At 47.5% G+C, this 25,384-nt stretch overlaps 11 protein-coding genes across 11 annotated transcripts; 6 read left to right on the forward strand and 5 right to left on the reverse strand.

Moving 5' to 3' along the window:
* Positions 1–1,089: 1,089 nt before the first annotated feature.
* N7495_007896 (uncharacterized protein) lies at positions 1,090–2,789 on the reverse strand (the record flags this gene model as incomplete). Its single annotated transcript, XM_057210547.1, has 4 exons — positions 1,090–1,212; positions 1,276–1,631; positions 1,688–2,499; positions 2,554–2,789. 4 exons carry the CDS (start codon positions 2,787–2,789, stop codon positions 1,090–1,092), a joined length of 1,527 nt encoding a protein of 508 aa, XP_057060090.1.
* Positions 2,790–3,558: 769 nt separating this feature from the next.
* On the forward strand, positions 3,559–4,419 carry N7495_007897 (SDR family NAD(P)-dependent oxidoreductase; the record flags this gene model as incomplete). Its single annotated transcript, XM_057210548.1, has 2 exons — positions 3,559–4,158; positions 4,225–4,419. 2 exons carry the CDS (start codon positions 3,559–3,561, stop codon positions 4,417–4,419), a joined length of 795 nt encoding a protein of 264 aa, XP_057060091.1.
* Positions 4,420–5,275: 856 nt separating this feature from the next.
* N7495_007898 (SDR family NAD(P)-dependent oxidoreductase) lies at positions 5,276–6,196 on the forward strand (the record flags this gene model as incomplete). The annotated part of the gene is made up of 2 exons (XM_057210549.1): positions 5,276–5,354; positions 5,406–6,196. The coding sequence occupies 2 exons, from the start codon at positions 5,276–5,278 to the stop codon at positions 6,194–6,196; spliced, it is 870 nt and encodes a 289-aa protein (XP_057060092.1).
* A 1,205-nt stretch (positions 6,197–7,401) lies between these two features.
* On the forward strand, positions 7,402–7,629 carry N7495_007899 (uncharacterized protein; the record flags this gene model as incomplete). The annotated part of the gene is made up of 1 exon (XM_057210550.1): positions 7,402–7,629. The coding sequence occupies one exon, from the start codon at positions 7,402–7,404 to the stop codon at positions 7,627–7,629; it is 228 nt and encodes a 75-aa protein (XP_057060093.1).
* A 41-nt stretch (positions 7,630–7,670) lies between these two features.
* N7495_007900 (uncharacterized protein) lies at positions 7,671–8,036 on the forward strand (the record flags this gene model as incomplete). The annotated part of the gene is made up of 1 exon (XM_057210551.1): positions 7,671–8,036. The coding sequence occupies one exon, from the start codon at positions 7,671–7,673 to the stop codon at positions 8,034–8,036; it is 366 nt and encodes a 121-aa protein (XP_057060094.1).
* An 837-nt stretch (positions 8,037–8,873) lies between these two features.
* On the forward strand, positions 8,874–10,948 carry N7495_007901 (putative PHD finger domain protein; the record flags this gene model as incomplete). The annotated part of the gene is made up of 2 exons (XM_057210552.1): positions 8,874–10,751; positions 10,808–10,948. The coding sequence occupies 2 exons, from the start codon at positions 8,874–8,876 to the stop codon at positions 10,946–10,948; spliced, it is 2,019 nt and encodes a 672-aa protein (XP_057060095.1).
* Positions 10,949–11,616: 668 nt separating this feature from the next.
* Positions 11,617–12,399, forward strand: N7495_007902 (putative transcription regulator PAB1642; the record flags this gene model as incomplete). Its single annotated transcript, XM_057210553.1, has 1 exon — positions 11,617–12,399. One exon carries the CDS (start codon positions 11,617–11,619, stop codon positions 12,397–12,399), a length of 783 nt encoding a protein of 260 aa, XP_057060096.1.
* A 443-nt stretch (positions 12,400–12,842) lies between these two features.
* N7495_007903 (putative forkhead transcription factor Fkh1/2) lies at positions 12,843–15,127 on the reverse strand (the record flags this gene model as incomplete). The annotated part of the gene is made up of 3 exons (XM_057210554.1): positions 12,843–12,909; positions 12,958–14,924; positions 15,011–15,127. The coding sequence occupies 3 exons, from the start codon at positions 15,125–15,127 to the stop codon at positions 12,843–12,845; spliced, it is 2,151 nt and encodes a 716-aa protein (XP_057060097.1).
* A 2,033-nt stretch (positions 15,128–17,160) lies between these two features.
* pacC (putative C2H2 transcription factor PacC) lies at positions 17,161–19,073 on the reverse strand (the record flags this gene model as incomplete). Its single annotated transcript, XM_057210555.1, has 2 exons — positions 17,161–18,792; positions 18,855–19,073. The coding sequence occupies 2 exons, from the start codon at positions 19,071–19,073 to the stop codon at positions 17,161–17,163; spliced, it is 1,851 nt and encodes a 616-aa protein (XP_057060098.1).
* A 1,050-nt stretch (positions 19,074–20,123) lies between these two features.
* N7495_007905 (oxidoreductase, 2OG-Fe(II) oxygenase family) lies at positions 20,124–21,120 on the reverse strand (the record flags this gene model as incomplete). Its single annotated transcript, XM_057210556.1, has 2 exons — positions 20,124–20,706; positions 20,780–21,120. The coding sequence occupies 2 exons, from the start codon at positions 21,118–21,120 to the stop codon at positions 20,124–20,126; spliced, it is 924 nt and encodes a 307-aa protein (XP_057060099.1).
* A 469-nt stretch (positions 21,121–21,589) lies between these two features.
* On the reverse strand, positions 21,590–24,911 carry N7495_007906 (putative C6 transcription factor (Mut3); the record flags this gene model as incomplete). Its single annotated transcript, XM_057210557.1, has 4 exons — positions 21,590–22,657; positions 22,713–23,709; positions 23,767–24,583; positions 24,674–24,911. The coding sequence occupies 4 exons, from the start codon at positions 24,909–24,911 to the stop codon at positions 21,590–21,592; spliced, it is 3,120 nt and encodes a 1,039-aa protein (XP_057060100.1).
* Between the last annotated feature and the right edge of the window lie 473 nt (positions 24,912–25,384).

Here is a 25,384-nt window from a genome sequence, read left to right on the forward strand (position 1 = left end):
GTGAGGTATGCGGTTGGTGGGTCACGTGGTACAACCACGTGATAGTTCACCAGTGTCAGCAGTATTTTAGGCACTAAAATCGGGTGAAATCACGAAGCATAGTAAGTTGGATTAGGGAAAAAAGTCTGTTAAATACATGATCCAGGTTGGGCTATGCAAACAGACCAAACACCCCTATTTCTAGGTTGACAACCAGGATTCAACCTGTTACAACGGCATCCTTGAACGATATGCATTCATCGCAAACGATACCCTTGAGCGATGTGCATTCGCGACAGTAGTGTTCCGTCTTCACCGTCTCTTCTGTCTCGGACGAATGGTTACATTCGTCTAGGACAGAAGAGCACCCATATACTATAAGTAGCTAGTTCTCTCCATCAATGAAAAAGAGAGACTTCACAACAACCACAATATTCAGTACTGTAGAGACCACTACACTTGGTGGTTTGTCTACGGTGTTGAGTAGTGGTTTGTTGAAGCTCATCAACTCCTTTCTACTGCAGTAAACTCCAATTCCCTTTTACTGCAGTAAGAACTCGAGCACCGTTCTCAGTTATCGGCGACTAGCTAGCTACGCCCACTAAGCGAGCGACAATTTCTCTAAACTGTTACCTAGGTAAACGGCGTTTAGTGTTAGAACCATTTGGATTCAGACCAAATTTCAGACCGTATTTGGATTACATATATCCATCCGGTAAATAAGGATTAGTTGATTCACAGGTTATATTGAAGGGATATAAATAGTAGCCGGTGACTGGATATATCCCGAGCTAACCTCGCAATGATAAATTAGAATAATTTGAAGAAGCCCAAACCCTTGGAAGAAAAGAAAGGAAGAGATACAAGCGCTATATATCGGATTCAGATATGCTTCCCTTCAATAATAACTTCTATAGCCCTTCCAATGTCAACAGTGATATCAAAAACCTTGGAACGGCTCATTGAGACATAAGTACTTCCAAAGTTTGATTAAAGAAAAAATTTGATTGAAAAACATTGCATTGAATAGATTAAAACAAAATTATATCATTCTCCACCAAGCTATCTTCTTAGATTCTTCCAAAATGTTGGAATGCTCCCATTGAACTTCTACTCCTTGGCACTCTTAGTACGCTCTGACTCGGATTCATCAGATACAAGAGCATTCTGTAGTTCCAATACGACTTTATCACCAAAAGTAACATTTATTTCCTCAAGACTTAGACCCATTGTCTTCATTAAAAAAATATTAGTATACTAGGATAGTACCATGAAGGGAAAGAAGGGAAAGCGTACCTCGGGAAAGTAAAACAGAATTATGGTAGTTGTCACAGCTGTCACACTGACAAATACCATATAGAATTTCCACCCAATGTTATCCAGCGCGATAGTAACAGGGGCGCTGTAAGCAATGGCATTTCCGAAGAAACTGGCGAAGGCTAGGGTGGCACCTTCACTGCGGAGATGAGTCGGCCAGATCTCGGAACCGTAGACATATGAGGTACACTCAATCGTGGCGGTATAAAATGCTCCAAAGATGAAGTACAAAGACACTGCACCGTTCACACCTGGTGTGTACGATGTGTTGAGATAGTACTTTTCCAGCGCTGCCATAATGCCAACAAGCAGGGCGCTACCAAATCCGCCAACAACTGTATTCATCGGTTAGCATATTTATCATCAATATTTAAGACTCGTTTAATCGTACCTAGGAGTTTGACACGGCCGACGCGGTCGAGAAGGAAGACATTAATTGCGCAACCAATAAGTGCACAAACAGTCCAAACCACACCAAGTCCCAGCTGCATCGTTGTTCCGAAACCGAGACTTCCCATTAGCGTGGGAATCAGATTGGCAATAGCAGTAATACCTGTTCCTTGGCCCATGGTCCACAGTAGCACAGCACAGATAGCTCTCTTTCTGTGAGATGGGGTCTTCAAGATGTAAATAAATCCGCGCGGGCTGTTTTTCTCAGCTTCAACCTGAGCCTTAATCTGTTTGGCTTCTGCATGAGCAAAGCTAGCACTGGGATCTCGGTTCGTGCGATGAAGGTATTCCAGTACTCGAATGGCCTCTTCATCCCGACCTTGTTCCATCAACCATCGAGGGGACTCGGGAATGAAATAGAGTGTCAAAATGTAAATGACACCAATGGCCGTGAGAACAATGAAAATCAATCTCCATTGGATTGAGTGTTTCACAAAGCTGAATGCCAATGCGCACAACGCAGCTATAATGTAGGCCGTCACAGTACCGACTCCGTGCATACCAACTAGCATTCCACGCGTATGAGGAGGTGAGACTTCACTCATATAGACAGGAGTGTTAGCGAATATCATACCAGAGCCAATACCGCAGATAACGCGCCCAGCTATAAACATGGCGACATTCACCGCACCTGCCTGCAGGGCACCGGATATGATCACGATTAGGGCAGCGACTCCATTAGCAATACGACGGCCGAATTTATTAGCCAGTGGTGCCTGCACTAGAGCTCCGATCATAGCACCACCAAGGAAGCTATTTTCATTTTTAGTGGAAGGCTATGTTTGAAAATTGACTTCAACATCTTACCCTCCAAGCATACCACTTTGGCGAGATGCTGCTTGTGGCGTTGACAGGAATTTCTCAATGAACGTCACCTGGGACAAAGAACCGGACAATGCATTGGCGCCAAATCCGTAGACGAAGCCTCCTAGGCAAGCAGTCATAGCGACGATGATGTTGACAAGACTCGTCTCAGGCTTCTCGCCTTTAACACTGTAGGTGTCAACAGTGGAGTCTGACTTAGACTTCTCTGGCTCGCCCATTCTGACGATTTGGAGAGATCGTTTCTATGTCGAAATGGAAACAGAGGTGAAGTGAAGGAGAATTTAAAAACTTTCTGCTGAGCAAAATGATCCCCAGTAAGTTTCTCATAAATATCAGGCAAGTTCAATGGTTCTGTGCATCAAGTGGGGAAGTAGGTGCTCACACGACTATTCTTCATATGGGAAAGCAACCGCTGCATCCAACTTTAGACCCAACTTGAAATCCTGAAATCCTGAAATCAAAAATGTTTCAATTTCCATCCGGGGTATTTTTTGCTCACCGACTCAAGAGTGTTCAACTTCTTCGAGTATTTGCATGTCGATCATTGAAGTATGATCATTTCTTAACTTGACTAGCGTCACAAAACCTAAATCCTGACAGAATTCAAAAAAAGTGGTCCTTTTTGACAGAGTAGTTACAAATGTACAGAAAATACGCTAAACTCCACTTCTCCTGCGCCCACGCTAGCACCGACAAATTTTGCTAGCGTCGAAAATAGCTAAATTCGACCACCTCATGCTAGTGGCTAGCTATAGACTCGGCTTCCATTCCAAGTTCCGCATCCATTGAATGGAGACCCTCACTTCCATTTACAAGAGATATCCACATCTAGCACTAGATGATCATAAATTTGGCCCCGGGTCCACATCTGGCATTTGGAGGATTGCTACGTGGCTTCTATCAATACCAAGCACTCTATATTTCAAGCGTCGAGTATCTACATAGTATGTACCCGGAACAATTTTTTTGTGACACAGTCCTGCTATAATGAATATCTCCGAAGCTCCCATCTTTCCCGTTCTCAGTGGCAAGGTAGCCATTATCACGGGTGGCTCCCAGGGCATGGGAAAGGCGACTGCTTCGGTATTTCTTCGTGCAGGCGCCAAAGTGGTCATTGCCGATCTCAAGACTGAGCAAGGAGAGGAGCTCGTTCGGCAGCTTTCTACCCTCCATGAAGGAGCGATTCGCTTTGTCAAAACAGACATCTCCAAATCGGAGGATGTCCAAAATCTTATTGAACAAACGATCAATGCATTCGGTAGACTTGATGTAGCCATCAACAATGCTGCTATGTCACCTGATCAAACTCCTTTGATTGAATCCGATGAGTCTTATTGGCGCAAGCTAGTAGACGTCAATCTCACCGGCACTGCTCTCTGCTGCAAGTATGAATTGCAGCAGTTCAAAAAACAGGGGTCCAAGGGGTCAATAGTGAACATTGCTTCAATCAACGCCTTTATGCCTCAGCCGAACATGCCCGCCTATACTGCTACAAAGCACGCACTTCTCGGGTTGACCAAGCATGCTGCAACTGAAGGTGGTCCTTTAGGAGTCAGAGTCAATGCTATCGCCCCTGGTGCTATTTTCGTAAGTTATTGCTAGACTTGTGCTTTTTTGGCTTTTTCTTTTGCCCTCAACTAATTTACAAAACAGAGTGACATGTCTGCCAAGGCATTGGAGATTATGGGTACCAATCATGACGAATTTGCGCCCAAAGTTAGCAGCTTGAACAGATTTGGACAGGCTCACGAAGTGGCACATGGATCTCTTTGGCTAGCCTCAGATAGTTCATCGTACGTCAATGGCATTTGTCTACCCATTGATGGTGGATTTCTGTCCAAGTGGTAGTTAGGCAGTCTGATCATATTTCGTGGGAAATGATTGTTACATGCTATTGAATATGATTATCTCTATAGGATTTCCACATTTAAATATCCAACCGCTTGAAGCTGAGGTATGCCGTAATCAAAGAAATGAGTAAGTTATTTACCTGCTTGAACTAATAGAATTTTCCACAGTTTCTCAACTTGGTGAGGCTTTGTTTCTAGTCCTGCAAAATAAAAAGTATTTATTTGCGTTGAATACTGGGTAGTGAGATTTTCAAGTCGTACATCTTAAGTATATAGAAATATTTCGTCTTGGGGCTGGCAAATAAATCTTGGATTTATTTCATGAGGATTGATTTACCCCTTCCTTTCCTTTCCCAACAAGTCGCGCTATAATTATTATGTAAATTCCTTGCCATGCTGTATCTTCAAACCTCCATAAAACCAGGGGAATAGCGGCAAAATTAAAGCTGCGTATGTACTTTTTATCTACAATGTGGAACCTTTTCATGCGGATGGGTCCATTGGGGTTGTAGCAAAAGTACATTAGGATTCTATCGGCTATAATGATAGTTTACTAGCGGTTAGTCAACGCCGGGAAGTATTAATGAAAATCTATTCCTACTTAGGAAGATCATGATATCTAGTTAGTGTTTGAAATTTCTATCAATTACCTACATAGTAGGTATTTTGGTGGAGCATCTTGAACCTGGAAAGTGCTTCCCGCTAAGCTTGGTGCTGATAAAGACTCATTCGATCCTTTCCACCCAATTTCAGTTGATTTTGGGGCCATCTTGGTTTTCAGCTTGATCTGTTCTTGGTTTATCAAGTCGCTTTTATTTTTTCCGTTAAAGTTTCCACGCTTTATTGATTCATCAATGACAAGTCTCCAGAACAAGGTTGCGCCTACTCGCATGTTCGAGAGTAAACTTGCTATTGTCACAGGATCAGCAAGAAGTAAGTTCATATATGTTTCTTAGGGTGGCATTTATTAAGAAAACGGAACAGGTATTGGTGCAGCCATCGCCCGTAATTTAGCAAGCAAAGGCTGTAATGTGATCATCAACTATGCGACTAAATCATCCGATTCCCTTGCCAAAGCTCTTGCTATAGAGCTTGAGCAAGAATACTCTATCCAAGCATTGCCTGTTCAAGCAGACATATCCTCCCGTGCCCAATGTGAGAGCCTTATTGCTGTGACCAAGAACCATTTCTCAAAGTTGGGATCATTTCAAATCGACATCATTATCCACAACGCGGCAATCTGCTACGTTGGACCACTCGAGAGTGTTGTTGAAGATGAGTTCCGCAGGATCTACGAAGTGAATGTGCTTGGTCCAATTCTTCTCACTGCTGCTTGCAAACAATACCTTCCCAGCGACCGATCTGGGCGCATCGTATTGCTCTCAAGTATTAACTCCAAGGTTGGGACTGAGAATACCACTTTATATGCCGGTACTAAAGGCGCTGTTGAGGCCATGACTCGAGTATGGGCTCGTGAGCTGTCAGAAAACGCCACAGTCAACGCAATAAACCCTGGCCCTGTGATGACGGATATGTACATGTCTGCCGATGATGATATCAAACACTCTCTTGCAAAGTGGAATCCTCTGACACCATTGACAGCTGTACGTCCTGATGACAGTGAAGAGATGAGAATATTGGGTGAGAAATTTGGAGGTAGACCTGCATATGCGGAAGATATTGCTGGACTTATTGCAACTATATGCAACCCTGAGTTTAGATGGTGCACTGGAAGCATCATTTCGGCCAATGGGGGCCTTTCATTCAGTATTTAGTCAGCATTTGCAAATCAACTCCCGAGATCCCATTTCTTATCCTTATTTCAAAGTTTTTCGGGATTACATAAGTGCCGTCTTTGTTACGGGATGAATATAGGAATTGGTACGCTGTAAAGATCCGATTGATAAACGAAAAGAATTAACTAAGGAAGGGAAAGGGGTCCTGGGGTCCTGATGCTCTTATGGCTTGTCCGGCTCCGCACAGATGCCAGGAGCGCAGTCTTTCCAGAGACTGGGCATTTCATCGGGTATCGACCCGTTACAGTTAGCGGCTTCAAGCTATCATAGACTTTGCGGGCCGGGCCGTCCTTTATCTTAGGACTTCATATTTGAAGTCTGAAAGTTGGATATTTAGCGATATTAATAAGGTTCAGTTGATTACCTGTTACCTGAATATACCTAGTTTAAAGTCAGAGTAAGGTAACTATAAGGGGTTTAGTATGTTTCGAAAGAAGGTTCTCACTGACTAAGCTCTAGAGTCCATATCACGTGATTTGCATCTTTCAATAAAACTCAATAACTACTTGAAATCGTGCTAAGTCAGAAATCGATTAGTGTGTTTCAGAATAGGGTTCAAAAAAGATTCCATGAGAGCAAAGTGGTGAAACTGATTTCCATCCATCCTGTATATTTCCTCAATCAGACTAGTTACTTTTCCTTCGAATTACGGAATAATGTTATTCCGGGATCAGTACAGTTCACTAAGTTGCTTGAACTAGTTCGTTCTTTCCTCACACTTCCTTCCCGAACCAATATGTCGCAGACTGGTTCGTTCAACATCCTTGCTTGGCTTCATTCTATCGAAGGCGCAGACTTAAGCCCAAATTCAAGTCTAATCTCATATAGTTCCTCACCACCCTCCACAGACAACCCCTCCCTCAGGTCCAGAAAATCACTTGACAATATCAAACTCCACGCTCTGATCTCAAACAATCACTTCAAAATTGAGAACTTCAAAATCAATATCCCGCCAATCCTCGAGATATTTCTTGCTGAGAAAATCCTTCTGCCTGGAACCCCTTTGACGGAGGAGGAACAAATCACAATCCAACGCGACCTTAGAGTTGCCTGGAGTTTGAAAGAATAAAATGCGATGTCTTAGGTCCTGAAACCACCCCCTTTTTCCGATCAACGATTTCGAAGTTTTGAAGGCTGGTGGCGAGACTCCTTGGTCAACTGGGCCTATCAAAAATCCAGGATGCATGCCTCTGTTGAGACCGAAAACCGAACACCATATCGGTTTTATTCACGCAGAGAATGGAGGCCCCGACCAGCTTAAAATATGGACCCACGCTCAACAGACCGCCGCGATCAACGACCAATTCTCGGAGTTTTGCTCACCAAATGACGAAAATCTTTTCCCGTGCCTCCTGATCGAGGGAAAATCAGAATTAACCGAGGGTCACTTCACGAAGCTGAGTCACAGCTAGCGGTCGGGGGCTTACATTACAACCGGTCGATGTCCCATCTGATGAAGGCCGTCAACCCTGACATTGAACCCGATGTGCTGCCCTGCCTTGTTTTTGGTATGTCAGTGAGCCAAAGACTAGCAGTTTCATACGTTCACTATCCTCATGGGGATATCCACTGCATGACATTTCTTGACTCATATTACTTCACCAAACCTGATGATCGCCAGAAATGTCATGACTTCGTGGTGAACGTAACTAATTGGATGGAGCGAACCCAGCTCCCTCACATTAAAGGACTTCTTTCAAAGCTAGCTGCAACTATGCCAGCTAACGAAGGTTCGAAAGAGAACTCACGCAGTGATAACAAGAGACCTGCCAGCAGCCCGCTCATCTCGCCGATCCGAAACCCCTCGGATTTTCGCTGACCGATAGACGACTGGCTTGACTGCATGACTTGATAAACGTGGCTAAATGACCTGTATGACGGACGAGTAACCTTTATGATTGACTTTATTACTGACTCTATGACTGACTTGTATGACTAAATAACTGTATAACCAGAATCAAACTTCAATGCGAGATCACAAAAGCTTTATTGACTTTATGATCTGTAGGCACACTTTAAGTTGCTGCTGATAAGATATCTTCCTCCTAAAGCTACCTAGGTACTAATGCTTTGACTGATAAATTGACACAGCAGTGGGACACAATAATTCAAGTCCATCAGCTCCGATGAACTCACTTCCAATTTGTTCTAGACTTTCTGGTTCTCTACTGGAGAGAGAGAAAACCAGCCACTGCGAGGCAAAGATGCCAGATATGCCCAGGTGTGATTTTTAGCGGAGTTAGAGGTGCATAAATCAGGATGGGTTCGAATGTAGCGTGATCGCTGATTTTCCCGGAGTATATGTTAGCTCCAGTCAAATTGAACAGCAGTACAGAATATCAGTTCCACAGTCTTCTTGTATACAACTATGTAACTAGGTATTTCGCAGGTTACTCTATATTACATAATACAATTGCAGGGACCGTGAGCTGATCCGTTGAGTATCATTACATAATCGCAAACAAAGCCGACAGCGTGACTGTCTCAGCTGTATCGGTTCACATCACGTTTACTGTCTTCATCCTCGTTCTTTCATGACGTCACGTCATTCGTTTTTCCTCTTATCGCGTAACCTTGGACGCGTTATTGAGGACCTTGCACATCCCAACCCCCACTAAACCTCCCACCTTACAACCTTACAACTTTCACCTACAACATGCCCATGACTGACGAGACTGATCATAGCGGCGGGGTCATTCTAGATGGCCCCTTTGATCCAGATGCTCAGGCGACAGTCACTGACTTCATTGATTACACGGAATACCTCCCTGCCGACCTCATGCGTTCGTTGACTCTCATTCGCAATCTGGATGAGCGATATCTCGACTCGGCGCAAGCTGTACACAACCTGACTCGGACCTACGGCCAGCTCCCTAACCTTTCTTCTGATGAGCGCCCGAGTGCAATTGCTATTCGCGCCCAAATATCTCAGCAGCTGGATCGCGCCATCAACGCCCGCGAGTCATCATACTCAGAAGCTTCCCGCATTTACGATGTTGTGGATCGCCACTTTGATCGCCTGACAAACATACGCCAGAAGCTTGTAACCCTTCCCGATCCACCTTCAAAGGAACCAACACCGCCGCCGCCAGACCCCACGAAGAAGCGCTCAGGTAAGAAAGATAGCGCGGCTACGCCGCGTCTAACCCTCACACTTGATAAGAAGAAGCCGGGATCGCGACGATCGGATCCTGCAGCAGCCGCGCGATTGTCAGGATTCAATCCCGATTCGCCAATCGCTAGTACTGAACAGTCTGATGCGGAGGGCGAAGCAACCGTTGCTAAGCTTGCCAAATCATCCAAGCGCTCAAAAAAGGACGCAGCCCGGCGACCTCGACCAAACCCAGCCGCTGGATTCTCAACAAGAGATGCTCTGGCATTACTCAAGCCACCTCCGGATGATGCACAGGTGGGAGATGTAGACTTGCCGTGGATCAGACTGACCGAGTGGGAGATGACTAAACTGAGAAAAAAGATGAAGAAGAACGCCATTTGGCAACCAAGCGAAGTTATGATCCAACGTGAGCTGTCACTCTCCGGTCGAGGATGGGAAGCTTATCGCGCCGCCAAAACCTTGGCTGAGGAGAACGGTACTGATTTTATCGATTGCGACAACATCGAAGAGACGCAACGCGGCAAAGCCGCAAAAGAGCTGGATCAGACCAAATTGAGCAACCGGGGAATGAAACTCAATGAAGCTAAGAAGCTAAAGCGCGAGGCGCTTGCGCGGGAAGCAGCCGCTGAGGCAGTCGCTGAGGCAGTCGCTAACGGAGAAATGCCTGCTAAGCCGATGATTAGCCCTGTTCAAGGTGTTTCGATAGCCAGGCCATCACGAAAGAGAAAGGCAGACGATGTTGCGATTGAAAAGATAGAGGAGCCGGTTCTTGTGCCAGAGCCTGCTCGGCCTTCCTCCAAGGGCGCAAAACGTCGCAAATCTAGTCGTGGAACGGGCACCGAAGTCGCGGCGGATGTGCCTGAAGCTCCCATTGCTACAATTGGCACCGAACCATCTGGCACTGACTCCAAAGTAGTGCCAAATCTGCCTTCGCCGACTGGATCACGACGATCCACTAGATCGATCGTACCGCCCATTCCTGCTTCTACTAACACGCCCCCTGTCACTCGCCCCTCGTCCAGACGTTCTGCCGCTGGTATACCAACGGAGCTGGGTGGATCAGGAGGAATGGCTCCGGCTGCTATCCCTAGTGGACGAGAGTTACGCGTCAAGAGCGCCACTCCCGCAAGTACTATTGCTGTCCGAGAAGCATCACGTGCGCCCAGTGCTTCTGTACAGAACCGTCGACGCAAGAGACCTGCACCGGGTCCCGTTCTATCTGGACAGGATGGCGGCGCGTCAGTAAGCTATGGACGTCGTAAGGCCAAGCCAGGCAAGAAACGTCTCAATGTTCGCAGCTCGCAGGACGTGCGTGTCGACGAGGACGGAGTTCTTGAGCAAATCGATGCCAATGAGCCACGTTATTGTCTCTGCGGAGATGTTAGCTTCGGAACTATGATTTGCTGCGAGAACCCTGATGTAAGCTCCCATTGACTTTTCTACGCCTTTATTTCGATATTCTAATGATTGAATAGTGTGATCGTGAATGGTTCCATCTGGATTGTATTGGCCTTACCGCAGTTCCTTCACGCACAGCTAAGTGGTATTGCCCTGAATGTCGCATCAAGCTCCACACGGGCACTGATGGAATTGTCAATGGTGGATCACGACGCTGATCTGGAGGAAATTGAAGGGGTTCTATGATACGATGAAACTATTCCCCGCTATGACTTGATCGACTAATACTAGGCCTGACCGAGGTGTCAGGCTTATCTTTCTAATTGGAGTTCTAAGGTTCTCGTTTTTGGAGTTTGGAAATCCGGTGTCTGGAGAGGAATGAATACCTTTTACCTGGATTAGGTCACATATTTTCCAAGGTTGTTTTGATGAATGAGCAGAGCTTTATCTATTCATTACTGTATGATATTTTCCAAAATAAAATTAAATAATTTTCATGTGGAATGCGAGTGAATAAATTTCATCATTTCATGATTTAGCCGTTGCTTTAAGTTGGAGTCGCTAATAAAGAGGATCTTAGATGAAGGATTTTATGTCCACCTGACCATCATCCAAACCTCAGTGTTGTGTTGTGTAATTTGCAGACAGCTAGGCAGACTATCATTGACAATCCCATTCATCAATGCACAATGTAGGAGAAACAACGATGTTATTCAAAATCAAAAGCTACAGACTTAACCCAACGAGGCGGTGGCAGAATGCCACTATACCTGGCTTATCGCGATAAGCTTACTATCCCAATGACGCAATAGTAACATCATCTGAGCTCGGCGATCTGACTTCACCTAAAGCATAGGGCTACAATCTCCAATCTCCCGTCCATAAAATGTCCAACCAAAGCAAATTAACAACCTGGCTACTTGCCAGTACACCCAATCACCTAAAGCTTGCAACAAATCACCCATTTCTCGCCGCAGCCGGTACAGGCAAACTCCCAAAATCAACTCTATCACAATGGCTTTCCCAAGACAGACTTTACGCCCAGTCTTACATCCGATTTATCGGCCTCTTACTCTCAAAAATTCGTCTACCATTAAGTCATACGGCAGAGACACATTCTTCCCAGACACAGACACAGACACCCGAGCATCTAGCCGTTGACGTCCTGATAGACGCCCTGGTGAACATCCGCACTGAACTCCACTTCTTCGAGACTACAGCGGCAAATTATAGTCTTGATCTCACGCCTGGGCTTTCCGTAGTCGAGGGCGATACTTCCGATTGTCGGGGGGATAGTCCTTCCGTGATAACTCGTGCGTACATTGACATGTTCATGTCAGCTGGCAGTCCTGGCGTTACAGTGCTAGAGGGAATAGCCGTGCTATGGGCGACGGAAGTCTGCTACCTCCGATCATGGCGGTATGCCGCGTCGTTCTTGGAGACGAAAGATGGAAAGCCAGATGAGGATGGCGGGGCGTTGAGAGAGAAGTTTATTCCGAATTGGTCGAGTAAGGAGTTTGAAGATTTCGTTTACCAGATTGGGAATGTGCTTGATCTGATAGCTGGTCAGATTGGAGATAGTGAATTGGAGGATGTGCGAGACCGGTGTTTGGGGTGGTGGAGGCAGGTTTTATGGTTAGAGGAACAGTTTTGGCCTGCTATGAATTGAGTGGCGACCTAGATTTTACTTAGGCAGGGAATATAGGATCCAAATTGATGAATTAAAATTCTCCAAGGTGCTTCCTCTTGTATTATACATTTCGTAACTGTACATAAACGCAGAGCCATCTTCTAGTCTTCAAACAAGCTTCTTCAAACAGAATAGGGGAAACAAAAAAAAAAAAGAAAATTCACTGGAAACAAGTTTCCTAAAAGACTCCGGATAATAATCCTTGAACGCCAACCTTTCCTGCAAGCAATAAGAATAGAAAGTAAGATATGAAACAGTGAAGCCGCCAACACCGGTGTATGCGGAACCTCGGTGAACCCAAGAGAAAAGTCAAGAAAACAAAAAATCAGTAGAGAAAGGAAAAGATCATTCAATCTGTGAGCCACGGAGCTATGGTATGTTACGTGTTGTATGATCTCTCGTTAAACGAAGAAGATAATATCCTAAGTGGCGGCTGCGCGAGCAGCATTGCTCAACTGCTGGTGGTATGAGCCAATAGGTTGGAAACCCCTTAAAAGTTAGTTTTGAAGGAACATGGGAAAATGAGCAAAGACTTACCGAGCCAGATCAAACCCTTCACCTCCATCATGCTCCGGTTCCTCGTCATTCTTAGCCACGCTGGTCGAGGTGTTTCCGCGGTCAGACTGGGAATGAGGAAGAGACTGGGGGGATTGCAATGGAGGCAGTTTACGGCTGGGGTTGAGACCGTTCAACGTTCCCGGCTTGCTAGGGCTGACTAGGTTGGGCGGGGGCGGGCTGCTACTCATGCAACCTCCATTCAGGCGGTCATCAGCTTCGCGCTTGAGAGGACTCATGTCCGGGATGGGGCGCGCAGGGGTGCTACCTATGTCGGCAAACTTCCAGAATTGGGCTGGGGAGCTCATCGGCATAAACTTTGAGGGGATCTGAGCAGTGCTTGGAGGTGGAAGACGAGGCTGCTGGCGGCGCGGGGCGGGAGTGATCATTGATGTGGGACCATCGTCGTAATAGGACGATGAGATAGTCGGAGGTGAGCCTTGAATGTTGTCTGACAGACCGTAGGCGCGGCTGAGGTTGTTGGTGCTGTTCTGTGCCTTGGCCGAACTAACGTTGCTGTGAGTGCGGGCCGGAAGAGGGGACGGTTCTTCATAATCCTGGGGATCCATATGGCGCAACGGGTGGTCCGAGCCAACGCCACGACCGAGCCGGGAGCCACGCTCAGGAGTGTATGCTTCTACAGGAGCTACAGGGAATGAGCTGAAGCCAGGCGATGAGACAGGGGGAGACTTGCGGGCAGCAGCCGTGAATGAGGTGTTCAAGGGTGCAATGTGAACATGGCGGGCCGAGGAAGGGGGTTCCTTGGTTGCAGGCGAGGATGGTGCAGAGGAGTGGTGACAACCCCGGCGAGTTTGCTTCTTGAGAAATTCGTCGCGGGACTCGGGAGCAATCATCCATTTCATGCCCTTTCCAGGTTCATCCGTGCGGCGAGGAACCTTGACGAATGCCTTGTTCAAGGACAGATTGTGACGGATCGAATTCTGCCAGCCGCTGGTTGAATGACGATAAAAGGCGTAACGTGCCATAATCCAACTGTAAATGCTGTTCAAAGTGAGTTTCTCCTCCTCGTTGGAGAAGATAGCCTGGGTGATCATCACAGCATAGCTGTAGGGGGGCTTGAGATCCTTGTTGGCATCCAGGCTATAGTCGATCTCCTCTGTGCTTTCCATCATCATACCGCGGTTGTAAAGCGGTGACTGCTTAGACGTACGTGCACCGACGGTATCAGGAGAGCGAGGTGGCGGGGTGACATTGCGCTGTTTAAGAAAGTTAGGAGCCGGCGCCAGTGAAGGTCCACCAGACGAAGAGGGGCGCGGCTCAGTTGCCTGTGAATTCTGGGGATGGGCATGCTGTGAATGGTCCCAAGCGGTGGTAACCGGGTCCGGTTCGTCTCCGCGAGCGATACGCTTTGCGCGTTCAATGAAGGTGGGGTGTATGCTGGGTTCGTCGCAGGGAGTGAGGAAGACCATTTGACTATTGGCGATTTCGATAATATCTCCACAGCGAAGAACTGCGTCGCCACCGCGCTTGAGAATCATGTTGTTCAGACGCACTCCGTTGCGGCCATTCACTCGAACATGCCAAGCAGGTGTCTCATCATTGCGGCCGTAGAAGATCTCAGCATGCAGACGAGAAACAAACTTACTGGGTCCCAAGTCCAGGTCCACTTCAGGCAGTGCACGAGCCGCCACGGCTATGGGGCTGGATTGTTCATGATTTTTCGACTCACGATCCGGCTCTCGTCCGATGTTGATATGTGATGATTTGACGTAATAAGTCCAGCCGCGACCAGCGATCTTGGCGTATGCTGTGATAGTGTGCTGATTTTGTGTCTTATCGTTGGAGTGGTCTTGCGCAACGCGCAGCTCCTCAGGTGGGGCACTCAGATATGAGATGACGAGGTGGAGGTCCTCTGCCCCGGAGTCCTCAGCTTCATCGGCGGATTCCTGTTCTTGTTTGACGGCGGTTCGAAGAGAATCGTTGGAAATCTGCAAAACAAAATATGAAGTTAGGATACATCCTACGAGATTTTGACTCAGACTAGTGCATCTGCGAGACTGTCTAATATACGCACCTTGCGCTTCTTAGCGGACGGACGAGTAGGTGACGAGTCAGGCATCTCTGCATCGGATGTTTCCTGCAGTTGAATTTCCTTGCGACGCGCACGACGACGATTTGTCAACGGCGCCATAATCGGGATATTATTGGGGGTGAAGTATGTGTAGTGGGGGGTAATTCTCTTCGAGATTGATAAGAAATGGTTGGAGATCAACAAATTCTGGTGAGCCGAATCGGAATGTTTGAAGAATGTGGGCAATTTATTCCGGGTACAGGTTGAATACTCCGCAATCCGGGGAAGCAGATGGAGTAAGGGAAGGGGAAACGGAGAAGAGAGAGAGAAAGAGAGAGAGAAGACGATGATAGAAGGCAAAGAAAAACACACAACAATGGGTCCGGATTTCAGCGGTCGCCCCAGTCAAGTTGTTCGGATGAAGAGCGCCAGAACCAGAGAACGATAGTGTCAGAACCACCCGATTGAGCTTGGTTTCGCCACCGCAATAAGTTGCCGAGAAGGGAAGATGTTGAAGGGGAGTATTGAAGAGTTGGAGGAAACTGAGGGATGATGTATGATCAGTGGCTGGAGTGGCTGGATTTGTTGATTATCGATAATCCCTACGGATCGACGCGATGGCGTCTGTTTGTGACCGCCTTGTCGCGTGGGGAACGTGTGATGCTTCTTTAATCAGCCACAAATACCAGTTGGATCTGGAGAGTACAAAGATCAAAAAATGAAAGAGGAAGAAGTAGAGAATATAAGGATCCAGGGAAGAGAGAAGAGAAATAAGAGAGGGAAATAAATCAGTCTTCGCTTTTGGCCGTAAACAGTGGAGTCTGGTCACAGTGGCGTATGGTACGGATAAAGGGCCCGTGGGGGTTAGAGAGAAGGTTGGTATTACCAATACCACAATTACGCTCTCAAAGTACAGAGTGGGATTGAGGATTGTTGTCCGAGTGCGAACACAAAGAATATCCCCACATCCTACGTTAAAGACATGGAGGATACAAGGGTGGATTTGTCTTTATTATATTCTCGACTCCACTGGGTTTAGATTGTATTGGATACAGAGTGGGTACATTCACTACTAGTCTATATTCATACATCAAACCCAGGTATAGTATAGGATTCTATGCAGGATTCGGTATAGTACAGGATTGAACGTTGTATACAGATACAAACCAGACTCAGATCCTTACTTACAAAAGTCCCACGGGGCCACTCAATCCATGCCGTTTGCGTCACTTACCCCGGATTTAGTTTAGTTTGGCCCGTTGGAATGTTTCCTTGCCTCATCGGGCTTGACATGTCGATCTCAACTATCGTCGGGATTCATGCTTGGTATATTAGCATGCAACATTACCTCTACGAGATCGATCTGGGTGGGAATCGAGGGTCAATAGTCGATGGTGGAGACTACTTTGATCCACTACATATAGACGCAAACAACAAACACGCATGATTCAAATGAGACTCAAATAATCCGAAAATTGAATATTTAGAAAGAAATGAATACGGATAATGAGGTATAGAATAAAATATCAGATATGAAATTATGAAAACCTGTTCCCGTGGGAACCTCAAAAATCACTAAGAGAAGAAAATAAGACATATACCCAAGGGCTAGTTCGGTGATATACTCCAGGCACGCCCGAGGTCATGAATAAAAGAAAGAGAGAAAGAGATAGAAGATGTGTGAGAGGGAGATAGTAAAAAAGATAACTTGTGTGGCCGGTAGGAGTTGAATGTCCTTGATAGTAGATGGACAATGAAGAAAATCATCATCAAACGTGATCGTTCGGAAGGTAGGAAAGGGAAGGGAGAAGACTAAAGGCGTGAGGGCATACCCTCGACTTTTTCCACGGTCATTCAGGATTGAAGTATGACCGAAATCATCGTCACTCCCATACAACAAGCGTGGATAGGCTTTTGATAGTTATAGATGGGGAAGGAAACCGAGTTTGGACCTAAGGCAGTCTTGAGTTCAAAATTTACTTTCCGACACATGGGGGGGAAAGGCAAAAACAACTTCAGAGTAATAGAAATCAAAAAAAAAAAAAAAAAAAAAACAGATGAAAAGAAAGATGAAAAATCGTAATGGCGTAAAAGGTTGGTTGATTGATAAGGATGAGGTGTTGATGATATTCAGAATGGAATGCGCCAAGTGTTTACTCAGCAGAAGGCATCTTGGAATCGCCATCTTCATCCAGACGCAGAGTGGGGTACAGAATGGCTTCTGGCTCAGACTTGGGTTCATCCTTCTGGATCGAAGAAGCACGGGTGCTAGCATCAACATCCATTGCTCCGTCCATGGAGTATGATGGGGAGGCCGAACTACTGTGGTCCCAGCTGGCATGCTTGATGTTCCAGGCGATCCAGTCTCGGAGGCTCTCAATCAGGCGAACCTTGTCGACCCAAGGGAAGTTAACGTCACGTTCAGCCACCTCGGTGGCTGCTTGCGCGGTACGGCGAGCGGCCTCCTGCTCAGGGTCGGGAGAGGCACTCGACAGGGCTGGGTCGATCAGACTAGCTGAGATGTTCGCGTGAGCCTGGGTGGGGGTACGCTCGCCCCCCGCGACCTTAGCATCATCCGATATGACTTCCTTGTCAAATTGCGTAGTCACCTGGCGCGCACGCTGCAGGGTACCTCCGGTGAAGCGGCGGCGGTCGTTGTTATCAAATGCTCCACTAAGAGTAGACGGAGGAGCCGCACTGGCCGGAACGGAGTAGTTCACGCTATCCGCATTGGAAGGCAGACGAGGATAGACACCGCCGCTACTCTCGTGTGGAGGGGATACCCGGTGGCCGTAAATGGAAGTAGGAGAGCGGGCTGATGTGTAAGATTGAGCACTCGACGGCGGGGTCAGTGCCGGGGTTCCAACTGACGGGGATTGCGCCGAGTTAGGTATCATGGATCCGGGGGCAGTCGCCGTGACGTGGCTGGGAGGGAGCTGGCTTGGAGGAGACTCAGGGTGACGGTAGTGCATTTGGGAGTGCATGTAGTGAGCTCCAGGCTGGGCGACACCGGCGGCAGCAATGTTGTCCTCGCTCTCGTAGATAGTGTTCTGAACTTGCTCAAGCATGTGTTCGAGGTGAATGAAATCGCTCTTGTGGCGGGCCTCCGACAGGGGTGGGAGGTGGTACGCGGGAGCGTGCGAAGAGGGACCACCAACTATGGCCATCTGCTGGTGATACTCAGGTACAGGTGGGCTGAGAACAGGAAGCTGAAGCGCTTGCAAGCCATTCAAGCGTTGGCTCACGGCAGCATAGGAGTGTGTGTCAAATTGACGACGCTTTAGGTCACCGAAGAACTCATTCAAAGCATCAAACTTATACTTTTGACTGGCCTGATTGTATTGGCTCACGTCCGGGCCCTGGTAAGAGTACATCACATTTCCGTAAGAAGGGTTGGCGGCATGCTGCGCGGCCGGGTGATAGGAGAATTGTGGGGCCGGAGCAGAAGGAGCAGGATAGTTGTAGTTCTGTCCCTCAGAGTAGGCAGGAATGTAGCCTCTAGGGTTCTGCTGATACATAATATCAGGGTTGGGTCGAGATCCAGGCTCTGGGGAGCGGATATCCGAATCATCGGCATGAGTCTTAACATGCTTCTTCAAATCTTGGGGACGCTTGAATGCCTTTCCACAGAAGTCACACTTGTGAGGCTTTAGCGGAACATGCACACGAATGTGGGAAGTGATGTGATCCCGCTTGACAGTAGTAGTAGTACAGGTACCCCACTGACATGTTAAGTTCAAGTTGTTAGTGCTTTTGCGACCAACATGGCGTTCGCAGACGTGGTCCTGAAGAAATAGTTAGTGACCATAAGAAACAACGCTGATCAAGAAGTCAGATGAGCTCGTACATAGAGTGCCTCCGCAGAAGGAGCTTTTTCATGGCATCCAACCCATTGGCAGGAAAACTGATCACCGCCAGTGTTAAGCGAGTTATTGACGGCAGCAGTTGCGGCGACGGCAGTTGCGACTGATGCAGTCGTGTTAATGTTGTTGATGTGGTTTTGCTCAACCGGCGCGGCAGACACGGGCTGCGGCGACGCGGCCGAGGCGACGTTATTGTCAGACATTATGCCAAGAAATGACCCTCTTAATGCTGGGCGGGAATTGCCACAACTTCAGAAAAGGGGTGAAGCAGACTTAACAAGATAGAAGAGAAGATTGGAGAGAAAGGCGTGGGGAAATAGGGTGATGATAGAAAAACAAAAGTCAAGAGATGAAAGGAAAGGAGGGGGGTGAAGAGTGAGAAAAGAAGAAAATCCGGGGGGGAGAGAGGAAAACGAGCCGAGCTTTTGCCCAGAAAAACCCAGGGCGGAGAGAAGAAGATGGACCGGGCCAAGAGAGTCTGTGCGGGAACCGAAATGGCGTTGTCATACGCACTCTTACTGGTAGAAGTCGGGATGAAAGGGGCTGTGCATTCCAGTCCCCTCTTACTTGCTGGACAATTACACATGTTCAATAGTATTATTATTACCATACCGATGTACATCTGCTTATAATTTGTGTGTTTAAATGAGGTATCAGATTCATCCAATACGTAATCTGGGTATGTGCAGTATAGAAAATACCTAGGTACCGAATCTTCTAAATTTCTGTCTTCCACGATAGCCTGAAAGCCGGATAGGGGTAACCTTGGAACTTACAATCGTGGAACTATACCAGACAAGGAATGAGATCTGCCAAGCATCTAAAGTGAAGCAGCCAAGGTTTTCCTAATTCCGCCCCGAGACCCAAGCCTTCTCTCGGCACGTCAAACTTGGCACATATTTCCAATGTTATAGTGCACATACCAAGTATTTCATGAGGCTCCAAGTTGGTTCTAGGAGTGGTTATAATAGAGGGTGTGAGTATAGGATAGTCGGACTGTGTACCTAGGTACCTAGCAGTCACGCTTTAAGAATATTTGCTTATAATGCACGCACTCGCAGCTCAGGTGGGCTCCATAGTATATACACTTCCCGAGGTCTATCTATCTGAACAACTAATTAATACAACCCTTAATTCCACTAACCAGATGAATAATGCATGTGAGAACAGTCACATCGGTGCGAGGACGGCTCCAAGCATCGATAGACCGTCGTGGGTCTTGGAAAAAGAATTAAAAACCGTTCACAATTTACTTAACCCCTGAGCTCATCTCGCTTCGGCGGCTGGTACCAACTCCAAATATTCAATCCTACCTTAGTCCCAGCCGTAACTGGGTACGAGGCATGCCATGTCTCCGGGTACCCAGAGCCATCAGGGCGTAGATTCTGCCAAAAGACCGCATTGCCCTTAATAGGCTTAAACGTGATGCCCTCCTTGCGCTCGCCAGGGGCAAACTTGTTCCCTTGGTCATCGTCGCACTCCAAGAATCGACACCACTCCTTCCCCGGCGGCATGCGCAGACGCGGGAAATTGGTGCCACCACCCTCGCAGTCTGCGTCGAGATATACCATGAATGTGCTGATGCGATCTCCGCCTTGTGCGAACGATCCCGTCCAGTCGAAATGGTGGCGATAATGGCCTGAGACGTTGTAGCGCTGCGCCCACATGCGCTCGATGTACAGATGTGGGCGCCAGCCCTGGAAGGCTCGGGCGCGGTCTTCTAAGCAGCGGATAACGTCGTCGCGTTCAAGGAGGCCGCGTTCGGAGAGACGGACGTCTGAATCGATTCGTTCGGTGACCCCGTCGTACACGATAGACGGGGTGTACTTAGTGAGACTGTAATATTTATGTGTCAGCCTTGGTCCGATTTGAAATCAGATGACGAAGACTCGGAAGGGTTCGCTTTTACCTGACGTCTAGTATATGTTTTACTTCTTGGTCGCTCACGAAGTTCTCCAGATATATAATGAGCGGTGCGCGCGATAGGAGGTGTACATGGTATCCAGCGGGAACACCAGGGCAATTGAACGGCACGCCATCTTCGGGACTGATGAACGTGTCATCTGTAGTGTTCAGCGCAGGCGGTAGATCTGCAAGATCCCAGTCATTGTATATATCGCGGTCTTGTAGGGACTTGGAGGGGAGAGCAGGGAAGAATGGGCGGAGTAGGGGGTCGAGGGCGAAAATGTAGATCGGCACGAAGTATAGGGCCCACGTGAAAAGACTCGAGAGCTTTGGTATGGAAGCCATTGGGTCTGAACCCCCTGCCGACAGCTATAATTTACAGTAAAAGTTCGACAGAGCTTGCGATCGAATCGAATTACTCGTGGGAGACTCAGGCTGCTGTCTGCGAGTTGGTATGAATCAATTGGGATAATGTACAATTGAGGCCCAAATCATCCTTGGGGAAAGTCCATGTTGTATGAGGTATCTGTATGTGCTGATGGAGCAGTCGTGCCGCCCTCCCCGTTAAGCTTGGAAGGTGTGGGTCCGGTATCTGATTCCGGCCAAGTCAGAGAGAGACTATACGTAGCAGTACTATGAAGTTGTGCTTATTTAGAAAATACCTTGATATTTCATTGCCATCCAAATGCGACCTGATTTGCTCATTAATAATTTTCACAGAATAGCCAAAGCCAAAGGGACCATTTGATTGTAACGCCAGTCAGGTATTAACAACGTCTTCCTTCATTATATGTATTATAGTTATAGAAGCAGCCTAGACAGCAGTGTTCAACCACTGAGACCACTCATCGTTGGGTGCCCCGTTCACAGGTCGACCTGCAGTATTGTTCCCAAAAAGGTCATCGAACGAGATGCCAAGGTCCATGTCCATACCCATATTATTCTCATCTAGTGCCATGCTGAAATCCGGTAAGCTATTGGGGATGTTGGCTTGTTCCTGCTGAATTGTTTCATCCGTAACTAGATTCGTGGGCTGGTAGTTATATCCTTGCCAGACGAAATTTTGGTTGGGAATGGAAACTAGGTCGGGACTACTGAGCGCTTCACTTGGAGTCTGGGCTTGGGAATTCGGCGAGTTCATTCTTGGAGAGTGCATTGGTTGTGTATTGGACTGAAGGCGGCTCGGTATTGATGATTTGACACCAGTAGCTGCATAGTTGGACATGTTGGGGAATTCGAAGCCAGGTGTCGAGGCACTTGTCCCGGTGGGGTCGGTAGGTGTGGTCGGTCCTATTGCTTGTGACTTCGCGTCATATTGGAACTGTGATGAACGTATGCCATTGGGTTCGTGTCTGAAGTGATCGGCTTCAAGTGTTGACATCGGCTGCGTGGGATAAGCAAAGGGATCGTCCGAAGGGAACATGATTGGCATGAGATCGGGAAGATTGCTCGGGTTGTTGAATTGCTGTGACCATGCCAGGCTCGACGGCTCTTGGTTGGGGAGAGAGAGGTTCGGTGGATTTGAGACCGAGGGCTCCGGGGTAGCCATGGTCTCCGTCAATAACTCGGGGGCCGAGGCTATCCATGGTTGCTGGTTTCCGTTCTCGGGTCTGTTTTGTGGAGGCTGGTTATAATCAAGACTAGTTTGTCGGCGGTTTGGAGGGTTGGAAGGTTGTGAAAGGTTCAAAGGATCTGAAGTGTTGCGCTGGTGCATAATATGAAGGGGGAAAGTGGTAGAACGTTTTGGTTTTGGTTCCAAGTTGGAGGAATCGAGTTCGGATGTTGGCGCTGGTCGCTTCAAACCAACTGGAGCCTTTGAAATAACTGGTGTCTTTGAAACTAGGCGGCTCTTCAGCATCTCCGGTAATGTTTTAAACAGGCACTGGAAGTTTTCAATTAGTTTTGGTATAACAACAGATCATGGCACAGATACTCACATTCAAGCTCTGGGAACAACGATCAGCCGCCATACTTTTCTTGGCTAATCCGGCCAAGGTGCTTTTACCCTCCATGGCATCCTTAAGGACTCCATCCTTGGCAGTGGGAGAATCGGGGTTCTCGACAACGAAAAAGATCAGTGATAGGATGGCAAAGTAGGTAGTATACATGGTAAACCAAAAGGACCCATTCAGAAGGCCCCTCTTGTGCATTCCGGTCGTGATGTGAACGATATTCCGGGAAACGCTGACACAAGCCGCAGCACAAGCATATGACCGCTTATCCATACCACGCGCCTGGGACCCGCTAGATACGTAGTGCAAGAATGGACGGTACATAACCATCTGTACGTGTGCATAGCCTATACGCAACAACTGGCGGATTCGTTCCAACTGAGGGGACACTTCAGTGCCGGGGCGTAGGGCAGCAGGTAATTCTTCCATCCAACCTTGCAGGTCCCGCTCGATTTCGCGGATTTTCGAATGGCTAACCATATATCGCTGGTGGTTTTTAGAGCGATAACGCGCATTCTTCACCGGGTATATATATTTTACGACCTTCAATATGATGTTTGAAAGGCGGGTATGCGCATTGCAGCCAGCCATCAGCGGGGTATAATCGGAAGGCATCTGAACGATACCATCTGCTTTAATGAATTCTCCATCGACTTCCATGGGATACTCTTGATCTATGTCGTCATCATTCAGCATCTGGGGAAGACCCAAGAGCGTACTGACATAGACATCCATCTTACGAACGACCCAGAAGAGACGTTTGCGCATTTCTCGCTCGACTGGATTGAAATCTGCCGTCACAGTGCGGTGAAGACCCAATCTCAGGGCTGAGCGGAGCGCAATACCAACATAGGAGTAGCAGGTACTCAGTTTGGCAGAAGATTGGAGGAATAGAATCATGAAGCAAATTGCTTGCAGGGAAATGAGATCCCGACAGTCAGTAATTTCCAGAAGTTGGCGACCAGCCTTGAAAAATTGAAATCTGTGAATCCAAGTTAACCACGCTGCTGTCTATAGGGACTTTCTTTCGAGAACATACCCTTGACCGATTGCACCCTCATAACCAGCATGATCCAGAGTCCCAGCTCCATCATCCGAAAACAGACATCCGACGGCCATGACGATATACAATAACGGTAGAAAAGAGTTCTCTTCATTCCCATAGAGTTCTGGAGCCGTGTCGTAGATACGATCTAGGCTAGCAAAGAATGTGGGTTCATGTACGAAGCGCATCAAGCTACAAGCATGATCGAGTGCACTTTGACATAATCGGCGAGCGATGGCCCGTGGGGGTAAGTCGAGCGTGTGCGGCAGAGATCCATCCTGAGGCGAGTCTGATACAGATTTGGGGCTTTCAAGCATCTGATTCATCGCCTTTACGGGTCGGTTTATCGGTACATCGGCGGCGCCCAGCTGTTTGCGCAGGCGACGAACAAATATGATACCCGAAGTATGACCATGGTAGTCCCAATGTCCCTGATCATCACGATCTAGACAGCCCGAGTTGTCCACCATAGTCTCCAATAATGGCTCTTCCCCACCTTCAGGAGCCGCATCGGTGGATCCAGTCGCCGGCTTGGATGGGTTGGCTTCTCCAATTGCTGATGCTGATGATGATGATGATGTCGGTGCGGGTGTTGGAGTTGATCCTGGTGCTTGAATCGGTACCTGTGTTTCCTTCTGAGCAGCGATGTGCTGCTCCGTGGCGTGTATATCCAGTTGAGGATCACTCAAATTTATATCTGGATGCAGATTGTGTAATAGTGTCTCTGCCTTGAGCAGACGGGCTTCGAGGGCTTCGACATACTGCGGGGCAGGGTTGCGACGGCGGTTAGAGGGTTGATCGTACGTGCATTCTGATGGAATGTTAGCCTACTCCACGTGCGCGATCGAGCTCGAGTCCGAGTCTGAGTCCAGGGGTCTAGTTTCGGGGGTAAGTTACGCACCATAGCTGTAAACGGTACAGTGCGTACATGGCTGTTTCCCGTCGCACTTGATCTTTTTTCTACGGCATTCATCGCAAGCACGGCCTACTCGCCTCCTCTTTTGCATAGGTAAGCCAGATTGGGGAGTGAGCTTGGTGTCGATGGGGGAGGTATCCTGCGACTCATCATCTAGGTGATAGGAATCGTTCATGACAGACTCATCCTCCATATCAACAGAATGGCCCAGGGTTGTTGGCATGATTGGGGAATTGAAGACGTGGGAATGATGTAAGGAGGGCTTGGCGGCCTTCAAAGTGTCATCGCCCTCCTTTCAAGAAGGGTCGGGTTGGACAAAATATCTATGTATCTTGAAGTCAAGATAAAGGCAGTTGACGGTAAAAGTAGCGAATAGTAGAGAAGAGATTAATAGGGCGACGCCGAGAGATCTCACACGGGCCTTTGGACTGACGAAACTGAAAGCGGTGGAGGTGGAGAATGAGTTCACTTCACTTTTTCTTCTCTTTGTTTCTTTTTCCCCTCAAATTTGGAGCGTAAGCACTACCAAAAAAAAAAAAAAAAATACAAAACTTCAATAGTATTAGTTGACAGTGCGGGATATTTTTTTTTGGATTTTTGGCGTTAAAAAATAAATTGATATTTACTGTACATGGGGATCATTTTGAAATTTCAGGTTGTCGAAGTCCGCTTACCAGTTCATTCGACTCCATAGCA

Source organism: Penicillium taxi (assembly GCF_028828555.1).
Source record: "Penicillium taxi strain IBT 34144 chromosome Unknown utg000005l_segment0_segment0, whole genome shotgun sequence".
Taxonomy (NCBI): domain Eukaryota; kingdom Fungi; phylum Ascomycota; class Eurotiomycetes; order Eurotiales; family Aspergillaceae; genus Penicillium; species Penicillium taxi.